Source organism: Geotrypetes seraphini, chromosome 3 (assembly GCF_902459505.1).
Source record: "Geotrypetes seraphini chromosome 3, aGeoSer1.1, whole genome shotgun sequence".
In the NCBI taxonomy this organism is placed as follows: Eukaryota; Metazoa; Chordata; class Amphibia; order Gymnophiona; family Dermophiidae; genus Geotrypetes; species Geotrypetes seraphini.
Window position 1 is genome coordinate 248,978,112 of NC_047086.1, and position 16,572 is coordinate 248,994,683.

A 16,572-nucleotide genomic window follows, 5' to 3' on the forward strand; every position below is an offset into this window, starting at 1 on the left:
CTAACCGATTTAGCGCATGCTAAATGCTAAGATACCCACAGGATATAGTGGATGCCTTAGAATTTAGCACGCGCTTAATCGGTTAGCGCACCTTAATAAAAGGACCCCTAAAATTTTAGGAGTTTGGTTGGGTTTTGACTTGGCCATTCAAAAGCAAATATGCTTGGTAGTGATGGTAAATGTCCAGTATTTTTGGGATATTTATTTATGATCAGTCTTGGGGCCCTGCAGAGTTAGCCCCAGTAGTGTACGATATCTTGATCGCAACACAGTTGGATTATTGCAATACTCTTTCCCCTTAATTCTATAAAAAGTGCTGAAAATCGCAGGCCCAAATTTGGGCAAATACCCGATTTCTGTATACAGTTTAATTGAATGAGAAGCTAATTAACGCCAACAATTGGAATTTTAACAGGTTATTATTGGTGCTAATTAGAATCAATCACAAGTTACATGTGTGAATTTAGGCACGGGATCTGGGTCTAAATCTTATGCGCTTATGGCAGACACAATTCCCGGGTATAAGCTCTGTTCTATAAACATGTCTAAATTTAAGCATGGTTTATAAAACAATGCTTCTTTGGCATCAGTTTTATAGGCTCCAAATATATAATTTACCTCTTTATGTTGATCTTCCTTGCTATTAATTGTAGAGGCTTCAGCAAGTACAAAAAATGGCTGGGCAACAGCTCACTAATACCAAATCACATGTTCCTATTTAGCCTATGTTAAAGGCCCTTCACTGGCTCTCTAGCCAGTGATATACTGAATATAAACATTACCATTACGTGCCAGGGCATGGGCACCTGCTTATCTTAAAATGCTACAGAATCAGCATGTCCTTACCAAGGCTCTGCATCTTGCACAGCAGACCTTTCTGGTAATTGCAACTGATGTCAGACTGATGGTTCTGTAGGATCTATAGTTTGAAATAAGCTATCTTTTGATCTTAAGTTGGTGGAAGATCTGCTTCCTTTTCACAAGCTTTGTAAGATTTGGCTATTTCAAATGGCTTAAGACTAAGGGCTCCTTTTACAAAGGTGCGTCAGGGCCTTAACGTGCGGAATAGCGCACGCTAGCCGCTACCGCCTCCTTTTAAGCAGGCGGTAATATAACGGCTAGTGCGCGCTAATCTTATGCGTGCGGTAAAGACGCTAGCGCACCTTAGGAAAAGGAGCCCCAAGTTGTTTTAATATATTATTTTATGATATTTCATTAATTCTACTCGTATTTTATATATTTTATTATGGTGTATATTGCCTTGTAGCCTTTTCAGCAAAGGCACTTTATAAAATTGACTAATAAAATGGAACCAAGTCTGCTTTTCTCAAATACAATTTTTGGGTTGAAAATTCAAGTATGAAATGAATAATTTGATAATGCAAGCATTGAACAAATTTCCATAGATAGCTGAGCAGAGCTTTGCAAGTAATTCAAAATGCAGCCGTGTGTTTGATTTGCAGTGGGAGCAGATTTGAACATGTTACACCAAGTTTGAGAAGTCTCCATTGGTTATCTGTCAAATTTTGCATTATTTTCAAGGTTTTCGTATTAACTTTTAAAGTCATTCACTATAAGATCCCTTGGTATCTTACACAATTGATGAGGCTTTATCAGCCTTCTAGATCAGAGGGAAAGTTGCGATTATCAACAGATGAACTAGTAAATGTATATTATACTAATATGAGAACATCTATAATATCAGTTGAAGGAACTTTATTATGGAATAATCTGACAGGACAGCTGAGGTTGCTTTCTGATGTTCAAAAATTTAAGAAACTATTGAAAACAACTTTGTTTATGGAAGCATTCTCTTGCACTGAGAACCTGTGCTACAATAACCTAGCATTCCCCACAAACTGGTAAGCCTGACCACAGTGGCTGGCAAAATAGTGGAAACAATTATAAAAAATAAAATTGTGGTACATGTAGACAAACATGATTTAATCAGCCAAGGGAGGTCTTGCCTCACCAATATGCTTGATGTAGTGTATCTAGAGTTCCTCATGAGAGACTCCTGAGAAAATTAAAGAGTCATGTGTTTGGATGCAATGTTCAAATAATGGATTAAGAATTGGTTATCAGACAGAAAACAGAGGGCATTCCCTCTGTCACATCACTGATGATGTCATCAATAACGCGGCACACGGAAGGCCCCGGTGGGAGAAGGCCACAAAGCAGCCTGTTTAGAGTGCTGCTGACGCTGCTCTTTGTAGGTCTCGCAGTCTGCAGGGTTCGGATGGGAGGGAAAGATGGAAGGGTGGGAGAGTCTGTGGGGATTCGGCTGCGTGGTGGGAGGCTGCTCAAGGGTTCTGCTGCACGGAAGGGAGGGATAGAAGCTGTGCAAGGGTTCTGTACATGGGATGGGAGGGAGGGATAGCAAGATGCTGTATGGAAGGGAAGGATAGAAGCTGTGCAAGGGTTCTGCTGCACCAGGGATGGGAGGGATAGAAAGATGTTGTGCACAGTGCAAGGGTTTTTCTGCACAGGGGGATGGGAGGGAGGGAGGGATAGAAAAATGCTGCAGAGGGAAAGCACAAAGGGGTGGGTGAGAGGGGAGGAAAGATGCTGCACATGTGGGGGAGAGAAAGGAAAGAGAAATAATTGGGGTGAAGGAGAGGAAAGAATAGACGATCATGTACATGAAAAAAAATAAGACCTACCCCAAAAATAAGCCCTAGTGCATTTTTGGGGCCCAAAATTAATATGACACTGTCTTATTTTGGGGGAAACACGGTATGAGTGAGGTGATTAAATTTGCAGATGACACTAAACTGTTCAAAGTTGTTAAAACACATGCAGACTGTGGAAAAACTGCAGGAAGACCTTAGGAAATTGGAAGACTGGGCATCCAAATGGCAGATGAAATTTAATGTGTACAAATGCAAAGTTATGCACATTGGGAAGAATAATCCAAATTATAGTTAACGGATGCGAGGGTCCACCTTGGGGGTCAGCGCTCCAGAAAAAGATCTAGGTGTCATCATGGACTCAACGTGCAGCAAAGGACAAGAAAGCAAATAAAATGATAGGAATTATTAGAAAAGGGATGATAAACAAGACTAAAAATGTTATAATGCCTCTATATTGTTCAATGGTGCAGCCTCACCTTGAGTATTGTGTTCAGTTCTGTTCTCCTTATCTCAAAGATATAGCGGCACTAGAAAAGGTTCAAAGAAGAGCAACCTAGATAATAAAGGGGATGGAACTCCTCTTGTATGAGGAAAGACTAAAGAGGTTAGGGCTCTTCAGCTTGGAAGAGAGACGGCTGAGGGGTGATATGATCAAAGTCTACAAAATCCTGAGTGGTATAGAATGGGTACAAGTGGATCAATTTTTTACTGCATTAAGATTTACAAAGACAAGGGGACACTTGATGAAGTTACGAAGTAATACTTTTAAAACCAATAGGAGGAAATATTTTTTTTACTCAGAGAATAGTTAAGCTCTTGGAATGCATTGCCAGAAGATGTGTTGAGAGTGGTTAATGCAGACGGTTTTTATAAAAGGTTTGGCAAGTTCCTGGAGGAAAGGGCCATAGTCTGCTGTTGAGACAGATATGGGGGAGCCATTGCTTGCCCTGGATTGATTGCATATAATGCTGCTACTATTTTTGCCAGGTACTTGTGACTTGGATTGGCCTCTATGAAGACGAGATAGTGGGATAGGTGGATCATTGGTCTGACCCAGTAAGGCTATTCTTATGTTCTTATGATATCTTCCCCCTCTTAAGAATTTATTTTCAATGTTCCATCTAGTTGCAGAGTACACTCACAAATGTGTACCTGTGAACTTTGTGGGTTTTTTTTGCAAAGGGATGTTACATAGTTTGCCTTTGAGAATCAGTTTCAAGTACACATGTGAGAATGGTAGGTCCCTTTTCCACTTGCTGTTTCTATGGGCAGCCAATTAAAAATAAAACAGATGCATTCATTGGTTGATGAAATGTGCATACTTTATTAAGCAGCGCAAAATCTGCTTTACTCTTTGAGATTTTGCCAGGTACTTGTGACCTGGGTTGGTCACTATTGGAAACAGGATTCTGGGCTTGATGGACCTTCAGTCTGTCACAGCATGACAACCCTTATATTCTTATGTAATATTCATGGGAATGCCTCTTTTTAACCTGGCTAAAAATATGCACATTGTGAAAGACCCTGTGTATTTTTAGCTGCTTTGAGAGGGATATACTTCAGCCAAGGCAATGTTTTCAGCTAAATGCACTTGAAAATTTTCCTCTTGTTAAACTAGACTTATGTGTTCACGTTTTACAGGTTTTAGGTGCTTAGATGAGTTAAGCACCTAAATTGGTCCCTTTCAAAAATAACTAGGACTGGATCCAAGTATCACTATGTACTTAAATTGAAGTGACTATAAAAATCAGTGGAGGGGGTAAAACAATGAAGTGCTTAGCACTGATTTCAGCACTAGCCTAACCACTGTTCCCTCTAAACCAGTGGTCTCAAACTCGCGACACGGGGGCCACATGCCAGGTACTATTTTGAGACCCTCAGTATGTTTATCATAATCACAAAAGTAAAATAAAACAGTTTCTTGATCGTATGTCTCTTTAGCTATAAATGACAATATTATTATTAAGACTTAGCCAAAAGGAAAGATTTATAAGAACATAAGAAGTTGCCACCGCTGAGGCAGACCAGAGGTCCATCTCGCACAGCGGTCCGCTCCCGCGGCGGCCCATCAGGCCCACTGCCTGAACAGTGGTCTCTGACTAATTTTATAATTTACCTCTAATCCTGTCCCTATAACCTTACCTCTACTCCTATCTGTACCCCTCAATCTATAAACTATAAAAAGTTTTACCTCTTGCAAAATTGTCATTTCTTTAATAAGACATTAACTGGGGTTTTTTTTTCTGAGGCCTTCCAAGTTCCTACTAATCCAAAATGTGGCCCTGCAAAGGGTTTGAGTTTGAAACCGTTGCTCTAAGCTGAATGACAGTCCTCCACCTACAGTCATGCGGGGCGGGGAGGGGGTGCTGTTTTAGCATCACATTTTTGATAATGAGGGACAGGCAAACTCTTCAGAACTTATAGAAACCTACATGTCCTTAGTGACTGAAAATGCAGTATTGAACCCCTTTCCCTCCCCCCCACCTTACCGGCAGCAGTGTGGTTGGAGGACTCCCGCTCAGCTTAGAGAGAACAGTGCACCTAACCTGGGAGCTGATTATTTATTTATTGATTTTATTGATTTAAAAATTTCTTATATACCGCAAATCTAACCTGGGCCATAGTTAATGCAAAGAAACAAATAAAGGTTAAGAAATAAAAACAAACAACAACAAAAAAGAATACACTTCTCCCTCCATATTCACGGTTTCTGCACTTGAGGTTTCGCTTATTCACAATTTTTCGTATGCTGTCTACTTCCCCTAAAATTTCATCATGAGTAAAGTTCCTTTTCTTTACCGTACCGATAAAAAAGTTAACCGCTTACCAACATTCACTCAGAGAATCGCTGCTTCCATGCTTTCACCCACAAAATCGCTGCTTCCCTATCTGAAAATCGCTGCTTGACTGCTATCAGCACCGAGAAGAGCAGCGGGAGGGAAGCGTGGGCCACTCAGGTTAAGTGACAGTGGGCTCAGGTCTCACGAGAGGAGCACCGGCGCCAAGAGCAGTGGGAGGGAAGCATAGGCCACTCGAGATAAGTGACAGCAGCTTCAGGCTCGGTTCGGTTCTCCAATCCTCCAACGATGACGCGGGCTCCCCTGTCCCTCGCACTGCCTCGTGCAAAAAAGGGCAGGCTCAGGTCCTGGCTCCCTGCGTTGAGTGTCTGAAGCTCAGGTGGAGCCATGCTCGGAGGAGACGATCCGTGGAGCAGCTGAACCTCGCTTCCTCATTCATAGAAACATAGAAGATGATGGCAGAAAAGGGCTACAGTCCATCAAGTCTGCCCACTCTGCTTACCCACCCCCTGTCTATGCCCTAATGACTCAATTTTCTTATCTTGACCCTCGTAGGGATCCCACATGGGTATCCCATTTATTCTTAAAGTCTGGCACGCTGTCTGCCTCGATCACCTGCACTGGAAGCTTGTTCCAATGATCAACCACTCTCTCTGTGAAGAAATACTTTCTGGTGTCGCCATGAAATTTTCCGATCCTGAGTTTGAGCAGGTGCCCTCTTGTGGCCGAGGGTCCCTTGAGAAAGAAAATATCATCTTCTACTTTGACACGTCCCGTGAGGTACTTAAATGTTTCGATCATGTCTCCCCTCTCCCTACGTTCCTCGAGAGTCTAGAGCTGCAATTTGTTTAGTCTCTCTTCTCTAATCAGAGGGTTTTACATGCAAGCAGACACATTTAAAACTTTGAAAAGTCAGGATAATTAACAAAAGACCAGGAAACCGATGTATAGCGTAGGAAAATGGGAATTCAGCATTTATGTGAATTGTTAGGTAAAGCAAGGGAAATTGAGTATACACATTTATAGAGTTATTAATCTTTCTATGTCTCGCTCTGTTCAGTATTCTTTGTGTCCTTTGTCTAAACTACTGTAGTTTTCTGCCTTGACTTTATGGCTTAGGGATAATATAGGGTTTCACATTTTTGAATACAGTTATATGTACCTTAACAATAATTATTCAAATATAACGTGTTGCGTGTGCCTGTGAGTGACTGTATGGGATCCCATATATATGTGAATTTTGGGTGTGTTCTTACATATAAAATGTGTATTTAAAATTATTATAAAATTTAAGGTTTTGGAAATTCCAGATGTGACATGGAAATGGTTAAGTAAAGCTAGGGACACGGTTACCATGGAAACCTCTAGAGGCCCAGGGTCAGCTAGTTTGACCTCTAGCATAGGAATTTTCATTAAGGGGGGGGTCATATGGGCTACTGTTGTCACTTGAGGTTGTCGTATTCTGTCCAGTATGAGTTCTGAAGAGTCAGAAAGCTGTGTGGATTTAAATTTTAAGAGAAGGGAGTTTGCTTTGTGGTATATTATAACAACTATATAATTTGTAAAACTGTCTTTAATCCTGGTATCTCTAAGAGCTAAAAGGAATGTCTTTGTTCAACATATGGCCAGCCTCTGCTGGCTGATTGGTTGATGAGGAGTGATGTCATACTGGTCACTGAGAAAGTATATAAGGGAACCTAGGGGTTCAAGAAGGGATTGGACAATTTTCTGTTGGAAAAGAGGATAGAGGTATAGATAGAGGATTACTACACAGGTCCTGGACCTGTTGGGCCGCTGTGTGAGCGGACTGCTGGGCACGATGGACCTCGGGACTAACCCAGTGGAAGCATACTGTCCAGGAAAGATGCATTTTGACACGCCTGGCTATATATGGCTCCATTGTACAAATGCCTTTTGAATCAAGATTTATGTTAATTCTAATTAACAATATTTGATTGGAAATATTTGTACAATTATTATTATTCCTGGGCACCTAAAGGCGGGGTTAGTGCATTACGCTGCTTAATAGGCTTCAGCATCACTACCATGGCTTTACAAAAGGGGCCTTAGTGAATAAGCCTAGTTGAAATAAGGAGCGGGTGTTTTAATTGAAGTCATGGTTACCTGTATTCATAGTAATATAGTAAAATCCTGAGCAAACAGACTAGAAGCCTAAATTTAGGAAACATTTCAGCTGAAAACATACAAGTCATTGTTCAAAAGGATTTATGAAATTAACTTGAGAGTTAACTGCAAACATTTTTGTTCTTTAATCAAAATTCATGGCTGGTCAATACATGGTATTGGCCAGATTTCTCAATAGCTAAACAAAAGTTACACTTATAGGAGGAGATGGAGGTAGGGCTTCCAGATTTTCCAAATGAAAAATCCAGACCCATGACCCCGCCCAGTTCTGGCTGGCCACACCCAGTTCTGACCCCCCCCCCCCCCCGACCTGTACAATAAATGAGCAACATTGGATGGCATTTCCACATGCGCTGGTGTGACACAATGACATGTCACCGCGTTGCATTCACACATGTGCAAATGCCATCCCAACATCGCTCATTGCGTGAAGCTTTTCAAAACCCAGACAAAGTGCCGGGTTTTGAAAAGCCATCCAGACCCCCGACATGTCCTCAAAAGGAGGACATGTCTGGGAAAATCCCGATGTCTGGTAACCCTAGATGGAGGAGCTGGGAGGCACTGTGGAGAGCAGGGCCTAAAACTATGTGGATAGCACCAGTATTCAGCACTATTCAGTTAACTTTGCCTCTTTAAGGGCCCCTTTTACAATGCCACTGTAGCAATACTGCTGCAGTAAATATACAGGCAGTCCCCAAATTACAGACACCTGATGTAAGTACGACTCATATTAAGAACGCAGTTGTGGCTTCATTTGATTTCACTGAGCAGTATTTCCAATAGCACAGACTCCTACACTTCTGTAACAGATTCAGAAATGATGCTTGGCCACATTAAGAACAGTGTGTGGTTGTGCCTACTGAACCTTTGAGGGAACACTGCCAGTTGGCACTTTTGTCAGCTGGGAGCAGAGGTAAGCAGCAAGCAACTTAAACTCTACAAGTTCTGAGTTGCATACAAATCCGACGTAAGAACAGCTTTAAAAACGTAACTCGTTCTTAACCCGGGGACTGCCTGTACTGAAGCCCATTCAATTCCTATGGGCTTTGGTGCATTTACCATGGCAGCATCGCTACCATAGCTTTGTAAAAGATGCCCTAAGTAAGAAATAGAAAATGTATCCGCTTAAGTTTAGGACTGCATATTCAGTCAAAACATAAGCAACAGAGATGTGGATGACTTAGTTATCACATATCTTTTTGCAGCAGCTGCCCTACTGATGTTTGATAATTTTAATTTAGTGCTGAGTATGCTTAGAAAATTGGCCTCAAAATTTTCTGGGACTGGGGTACCCACTTAACATGATTTCAGACTTAAACTAAGTGGTATATAGCATGCCATTTCAACTTGGATTTTACGTATCCTTCATTACAGATATACTCTGGCTAAAAATAACAATAGCCACATTGGGAAGACTCGGGATCACCATGGCCTTCGAAATTGTCTATTTTGTAAATACTGAATTATATCCAACAGCCTTAAGGTAATTGTAAACATTTTCATTGCCATGCTCTTTAACTACTGTACTTTCTAACACACTGTGAGTGATCAATGCATGGAGTCAATATGAAAATGGACTAATTGGACAAGAAGTAAGATTTCTTTAAAGCCTAGTATTTAATGAACCATCCTAGCTGCTTGGGGAAGACCTTTGGTACTCAAGGTGCCAGAAAATAGTCTGAAAGGTTTGATTTTAATGCTCTGCTTATCGCTTGATTAAACATTCTGCGATTTTGTTAAAAAAAAATATTGGGGGACATAGGTTCTAGGAATCTGGCTGGTATTTCCCATGGTCATAAAATTACAAGGTTGTGGCTGCTCTGGACTCCTCCCTACCTTTTCCTTCATCCACCTACCCTTTTCTCTGAATTTCTAATATAGATTGGTTGTGACCAAAGATTTATTTTTTGCAAATCCATCCTATGGCCAAAATTAGCACAGCAGGTGCCAACTGCCTGTAGATTAAGAAAATGAATAATTAAGAAGAAAAAAAAACCACTTATTACCCAGGAACACACAAAAAAAATTTTTTGTTACATGGTGATATTAGGGGAACATGTGAAAGCAGTGTAATCCTTCTAACTGCTTTTGGAGAGCATACTCTTTGCCAATGATCTATGCAGACCAAATTTTCATTGGAGGATGGGGGATTTCCCTTCAAGATCTTAACATAGAGATCTCTCAAAACAATCACTCAGAGACAGATATAGGGAGCTCCAACTTACTTTACTGCAGTCAAGTTCAAACCATACTTTCAGATAACCTTTATGTCCTAAGCTTGGACAGCATTACGGTAATTATATACTGTAATATTCCACACACTTCTTTAACCTATGTCTATGATCCCTTTCAAAATCATCTGTCTTTTGGGGTTGGAGTTTTCCCAGCTACAGAGTCCCCTTCCTGCTTTCTGTCTGCCATGGTCCACCCGGGTGGAAACAGGAAGTTGCGTAATTGGAAACAGATCCCGGCAGATTAAAAGCAGTGCCAGATTAAACATGGAGGGAAAGCTTATAGGGCCAGAAACAGAGGACTGAGAGAGAGAGAGAGAGAGAGATGTTGGGCAATGGTTTGAAGGGAGAGAAGTTGGACCTGGGGTGGTGTAGAGGACGAGGGAAAAAGATACTTGAAGGGAGAATGGTTGGGAAGAGAAAGGGAGGAATGGTGGACCTGGTTGGGAGGGGGGGGGAAGCAGGCAGGGGGTGAGATGGGATGGGGCAGTTTGGGCAGAGAAAGGGAGAAAAGTAGGATCTGGGGATAGAAAGAAGGGATAAATATTAGGCCTGGGGGTGAAGGAAGAGAGAGTTGCATCTTTTTTTTTTCCCTTCCATCTCATTGTTCAGCATCAAGGGGGGAGGGAAGAAGAACAACAACAGAAAAGAGAGGGAGCACAATGCTGGACCATGGGAAGATAGACAGAGAGATGTGGTTATGGGGAGCAGATGAAAGGAAATAGAAGGCTGGGAATTGGGAGAGATAGGGACCGAGAGAAGATGGAGAATTGAGAGGTAGCTGAAAATTTAAAATGAAGAAGGGTGAGAAAGAGGGCAAGATTTGAGTGGACAGATGCAAAAAAGAAAAGAAAGTTAAAGCTGGGAAAAAGCAATATGTTGGAGACAGGCATAAGGAGCGAATGGAACAAGAGAAAAAATTTGACAGAAGACACTGGAAAGAGAATTAGTAGAAGAAAGACAAAAAGCAGAAAGAGAAACTGGGAGCAAGATGATGGAAAAACAAAATGACCAGATAATAAAAGGAAGAAAAAATAATTTTAATTTCTATTTAATGATTACAATATGTCAGATTTGAAATGTGTATCCTGTCAGAGCTGGTATGGAGTTGGAGAGGTTGTAACCCTATACTTTTACTAAGACACAGTATCTTAATTAAAAAATTTGGTCCTCAACTTAGCCTGTGTTTTAGATTTCGGCCCCTTATGTGATTGAGTTTGACACCCCTGCCCTAAACTATACCGTTCCTTTGGATTTTTGCAGGCCAAATTCATGACCTTTCATTTCTTAGCATTAAATTTTAGCTGTCAAATTTCAGACTATTCTTCAAGCTTTGCTAGGTCTTTCTTCATGTTATTCACACCATCCAAGATGTCTACTATATTGCAGATTTTGGTATCATCCACAAAGAAGCAAATCTTACCTGACAGATCTTATAAATATGTAAAAAAGAACAGGCCCAAGAACAGAATCTTGAGGCACACCACTGGTAACATCCCTTTCCTCAGAGTGATCTTCATTAACCACTACCCTCTGTGGTTTTCCACTCAACCAGTTCTTGACCCAGCACATAACTTTGAGGCCCATCCCCAGGGCACTTGGTTTATTTATTAGACGTCTGTGTATATTACTGTCAAAGGCTTTGCTAAAATCTAAATACACCACATCTAGCACACTCCCTCTACCCAATTCTCGGGTCACCCAGTCATAGAAATTGATCAAATTTTTCTGACAAGTCTGACCTCTAGTGAATCCATATTGCCTCTGGTCCTGTAATCCACCAGATTCCAGAAACTTGACCATTCTCTGTCTTAAAAGTGTTTCCATTAATTTGCTTATCACAGAAGTCAAACTTACTGGCCTGTGATTCCTTACTTCCACTTTTGTGTAGAGGGACCACATCTGTTCTTCTCCAGTCCTCCGGTACAACTCCCGCCTCTAGAGAAGCATTGAAAAGGTCAGTCAGTAGAGCCACCAAAACCTCTCTAAAGTTCCTTCAGCACCCTTGGATATACATCATCCAACCTCATTGCTTTGTCTACCTTTAATTTAGCTAGCTCCTCATGAACACAATCCTCTGAAAATCAGTCAGGTTCTATCACTCCTCCTTCCCTATTTGCATTTGTCTTCTGCGGTCCCACTCCTGGCGCTTCAGCTGTGAACACAGAGCATAAATATTTGTAAAGCAATTCAGCCTTTTCTTCATCAGCTTCTACATATTCCTCCCCTTCACTTTTGAGTCTCACACTACCAGTTTTGCACTTCTTCCTATCATTGATATATCTAAAAAATGTCTTGTCTCCCTATTTTACCATGTCAGCTATTTTTTTCTTCCATTTGCATCTTTGCTTTCCTGGCTATTCGACCAGCCTCTCATAACTTTTTCCAGATATTTTTGCCTGTCTTCCTCTTTCTGCGATCTTTTGTAGTTTGTAAAAGCTAATCTCTTATTCCTTACCTTCTCAGCTACTTATGAGAACCAAAGTGGCTTTCTTTTCCTCTTATTTTTACTTACCTCACAAAAAGGTTTGTCAATCCTTTCATTTTTGTTTACTGTATTTCTACTCCCAGACAACAGTACCTTGATGTAATCCCCCAGCTGAACAAAATTAGTTTTTTTAAACTCTAGAACCTTTATTTTTGAATGAGCCCTCTTTATACCCATCTTAATATTAAACAGTACCATGCAGTGATCACTGGATGCCAGATGATTACCCACTGTAACATCAGAAACACTTTCCCCATACTGCGTGGGTTCCATTACCAACTGCTGGAACAGTTCTCCTTGTAGAGAATCCAGGATCTCTCTACACCTAGAAGACCCTGCAATAAGGATACCCCAATCAACATCCTACAAGTTAAAATCACCTATTAGTAAAACCTTCCCTTTTTTAAATATATTCTGAATGTCTACTATTAAATGTCTGTCCACTTCTTCCATCTGTGAAGGAGGCCTATATATCAATTACTATTACTACTATTATCATTTCTATTGCAATGAAAAGCATACAAAGTGCTGTACATTTAACATTCAATAGATGATCCCTGCTCAGAAGAGCTTACAATCCAATTTGGACAGACAGAACATCTCAGGGTTGGGGTGTTTCTAGCAGAAGGAATGATACGATGGGTAAAGTTAACTGATGGTGAGTGAGTTGAGTTGAAAGCAGCTTTGAAAGAGTGGGCTTTTAGCTTGGATTTGAATACGGCTAGAAACGCAGCATGACATATTGACTCTGGCAGCCTGTTCCAGGCATATGGCGAGGTAATAAAGAAGGGATGGAGTCTGGAGTTGGCAGTGAAGAAGAAGGGTACAGAGAATAATAATAATAATAATTTTATTTCTTATATACCGCTATACCCTAAGTTCGAAGCGGTTTACAATGAGGGTCGTGCCGAGAGAGAGTACAGTGTTAGCAGCAGGAGACATATGTTTACAGCGAGATACATTTGTTTGAACAAGATATGAGACTTACTCGATGAACGGAGTTTACAGGGATACTGGGCTTTGACGGACCTTTGCTTTGTCCCAGTATGGCAATTCTTATGTTCTTATTGGGATTTGGACAAGTTCTTAGAGGAAATGTCATTAAAAAATGATAAACCTCTACCATGGCTTAGTAAAAGAGGGCCAAAGTTAGGAGCCTAACAGTGCATAAATTTAGAACCTCGCTTTTTTTTTTTTTTTTAAATATCGAGCCCCTAATCTTTAGGGTAGACCTTCTAAACTATGAGAGCTATTCTCCCCTGAGGTGCTAACTCTTTAAAACCAAATTTTACATAAGAAACTTCAGTTAACATGCGCAGTGAAGTCTCAATGTACATTTCTCATTTTTAATCTACAGTGCAACACATTTATTTGTTTGTTTTCTGTTCAACAAAGTAAAAAAAAGATCTTTACTTGCTTTGCAGAAACTTTGGAGTTTCATTATGTTCAGGTCTATGTGATTTTGGGGGCATCATAGCCCCATTCCTGCTTTTCCGATTGGCTGCTTTATGGATGGAGCTACCTCTCATTATTTTTGGTGAGAATTTTACCATATTTTCTCTCAAGCTATTGGGAAAATATTTGCATGCCATAAAACTGTCATGATTTGAGAGTAGTTTATCAAAAAAGGAAAGAGAGGTCTAGTAGTTAGAGGAGTGGACAGGAAGTAGAGTTCAAATTCCACGTATCCCTCTTACCCTGCTTATGGAAGCCATTTTGTCTCCCCTTGTCTGTGGTACATAATTATATAGTAAGCTCTTTATGGCATGGATTTATCATACCTAAAAAGGTTACAAACCACTTATGAGCTAAAAGTTGAAAAGGTAGTCCAGAAATTGATTATGAGATGCATGACAAAACAGAAAACAAAGATAATTTCTGGATACTACTGGAGCAAATAAACCCTTTAATTTGCAGATGGCGAAATGGCTGCTTTACGTATTTTGATGTTGAACGAGAGCAGCAGTGCCAAGTAACAGACATTTAGAGATGCAGCTCGCCCGTAAGAGTTTATTGTGGACATTTTTTTTGTTTCTCCCTGCTCTTTTTTATTTATTTATTTATTTATTTTGTTTCTCCCTGCTCTGGTTTATTGATCCACCTACATGATCTCCCATAAGAGCCATAGAAAATACATGTTGCTTCTGAACAACAATGACAAACAAAGGGTTAATAAAGGTTGCTATGGTACTTTGTGTGTCTAAGTGCTTTGAAAATGAGCCCCCTTGTAAATTAGTAAATGCCTGGTCTATACTGCAAGACGTGTTGCAGAGTCAGTCAACTACAAAGTAATCTTCACCATTACCCCTGTAATATAACATCTAAGACTATTCTGGAAAACAAACAGATCCTTTGGGGCAACTTTTCTGAAGAGATGGAGAAATTACAGCCACAAAGTAAAAGAAAAATATAAAAAATTGACCTAAATAAGCATTGCAGGAAGTTATCTTAAATTAATTGCGCACCTTTAAAAAAACACATTCTTCAGATTTGCAGTTCATGCTCCCAATGACTTACAAGTGCTGACAAGTGAGAAATGTAAGTTTGATCACTGGATATATTTCATGCTATATGAATTGACCACACCATTAAAAACTGATTTAAAAAAAATATATTTTAATGACCAACTTAGGGTTCACACGGAATACTGGGCGACACCTAGCAACGCCTATGTCAAGATGCCCTTTGACACTTAACGACGCCTACCTGAAAAGTAGGTGTGGTTAGGGGCAGAGAATAGGAGTGGTAGGCATCACTAGGCTTCGTAGTTAGGTGCCAATAAATTAGGCCATTTAAAACCTGGCCTAATATACTGGCACTTACTACAGAGACGTCTAATGGCACCTAAGCGTGATTCTATAAGTGGCACCTAAGCGTGATTCTATAAGTGGTGCATAGTGGTTAATTAACAACCACATTGACTGGTGCCTAGAAGCTAAGTGCCATTTATAGACTCAGGCTCATAGTGGTACTGAATATACCCAGTTAGTACATAAGCAGAAACCTGCTGTTTTGTGGGTGGGCCAGGAGTAGAGTTGGCACTTATCTGGTTAAGTGTTAATATTCAACATTTAGCTGCATAACTTAACTAGATTTATTTATATATTTAAAATATTTATTATCAACCTAAAACCTAGGCAGCTTACAATAAAAAAAACATCCAAAATCATTAAAACATACAAAACATTAAAAATAAACAAGTACATTCATAAAATAAACCAATGATCACACTGAAATCATCCTAAATAAAGAAAGCCCTTCATGTCAGTTAAATGCCTGGATAAAAAGATGGGTTTTTAACAGCTTCCTAAATCCCAACATACTGTATTTTCACAGAAATGAAAAATCCCAGTCAAGCTGTTCCACAAAACTAGGCCAGCCACTGAAAAAGAAAATTTTGCTAAATCAAATAATGTATCTTTCCACTTCCTCCCACTTCTAGCAACACAGAACCACATAAAATAGTCCTACCTATATCTAGTTTAGTTAAACATTTAAGTGCTGAATATTGCATTTAACCAGATAAGTATTATCTAGCTCGGTATAACCAGATATTCCATGCTAGTGTCTGGATATGGCTCGATATTGTACCCGGGGCTAATGTAGCAGTCAAAAATATGCTGACTGTCTCTGGCTGAATATTGACCCCCATTAGTGCATGTAGAAACAAAAACTTTACTACTGAAGCCTCTGGCGAGATGCAGGGGGTGGGGGGGGCAGTCCACCCCAGGCATGGTCTTCCTAAGGTCGTGGCACTCTTCTTCCTCTTCGCCCCCCACTTGCGTAATGTGCGTGCCCCTTCCCTTACCCATACCTTTTTTACTTCCCCAGGGCGAGGTTGCTGCCCACATCGGCATCTGTGCTTTCTCTGATATCACTTCTGGGACTCGTACCTAGGAAGTGATGTCAAAGGGCGAGCCGACACTGATGTAGGCATGCTTCTGATACCGAAGAAGTTAAAAAAAAAAGTACAGGGAAAGGAAAGAGGGCATATACACAGCAGGATGGGGTGGGGAAGAGGGAAGGGGCACCGCTGACCATGGCGCCACTCACCCTTACTACATCACTGGCCTCTGGATTTGTTATTATTGACCAAAGCATCTACTGAACACACATCAGAGCAGAAGAAAACCCACACATTCCTTTTTTACCGTGTTTCTCTGAAAATAAGGCTGAAAATATTAATTTGGAGGTCCAAAAAACACATTAGGGCTTATTTTCGGGGGATGTCTTATTTTTTTCATGTACAACAATCATCTCTCCCTTCCTCTCCTGCA

At 40.5% G+C, this 16,572-nt stretch overlaps 1 protein-coding gene across 3 annotated transcripts in view; it reads left to right on the plus strand.

Moving 5' to 3' along the window:
- SLC22A3 (solute carrier family 22 member 3) overlaps positions 1 to 16,572 on the plus strand; it is a 236,507-nt gene that overhangs the window by 181,469 nt on the left and 38,466 nt on the right. For all 3 annotated transcript variants that reach the window (XR_004538947.1, XR_004538946.1, XM_033939722.1), the window contains exons 8-9: positions 8,951 to 9,059; positions 13,720 to 13,832. Coding sequence is in view for 1 of the 3 variants with exons in the window: in XM_033939722.1 (XP_033795613.1) it covers positions 8,951 to 9,059; positions 13,720 to 13,832 (222 nt within the window). In the remaining 2 variants the exon portion in view is untranslated. The remainder of the gene's footprint in view (positions 1 to 8,950; positions 9,060 to 13,719; positions 13,833 to 16,572) is intronic.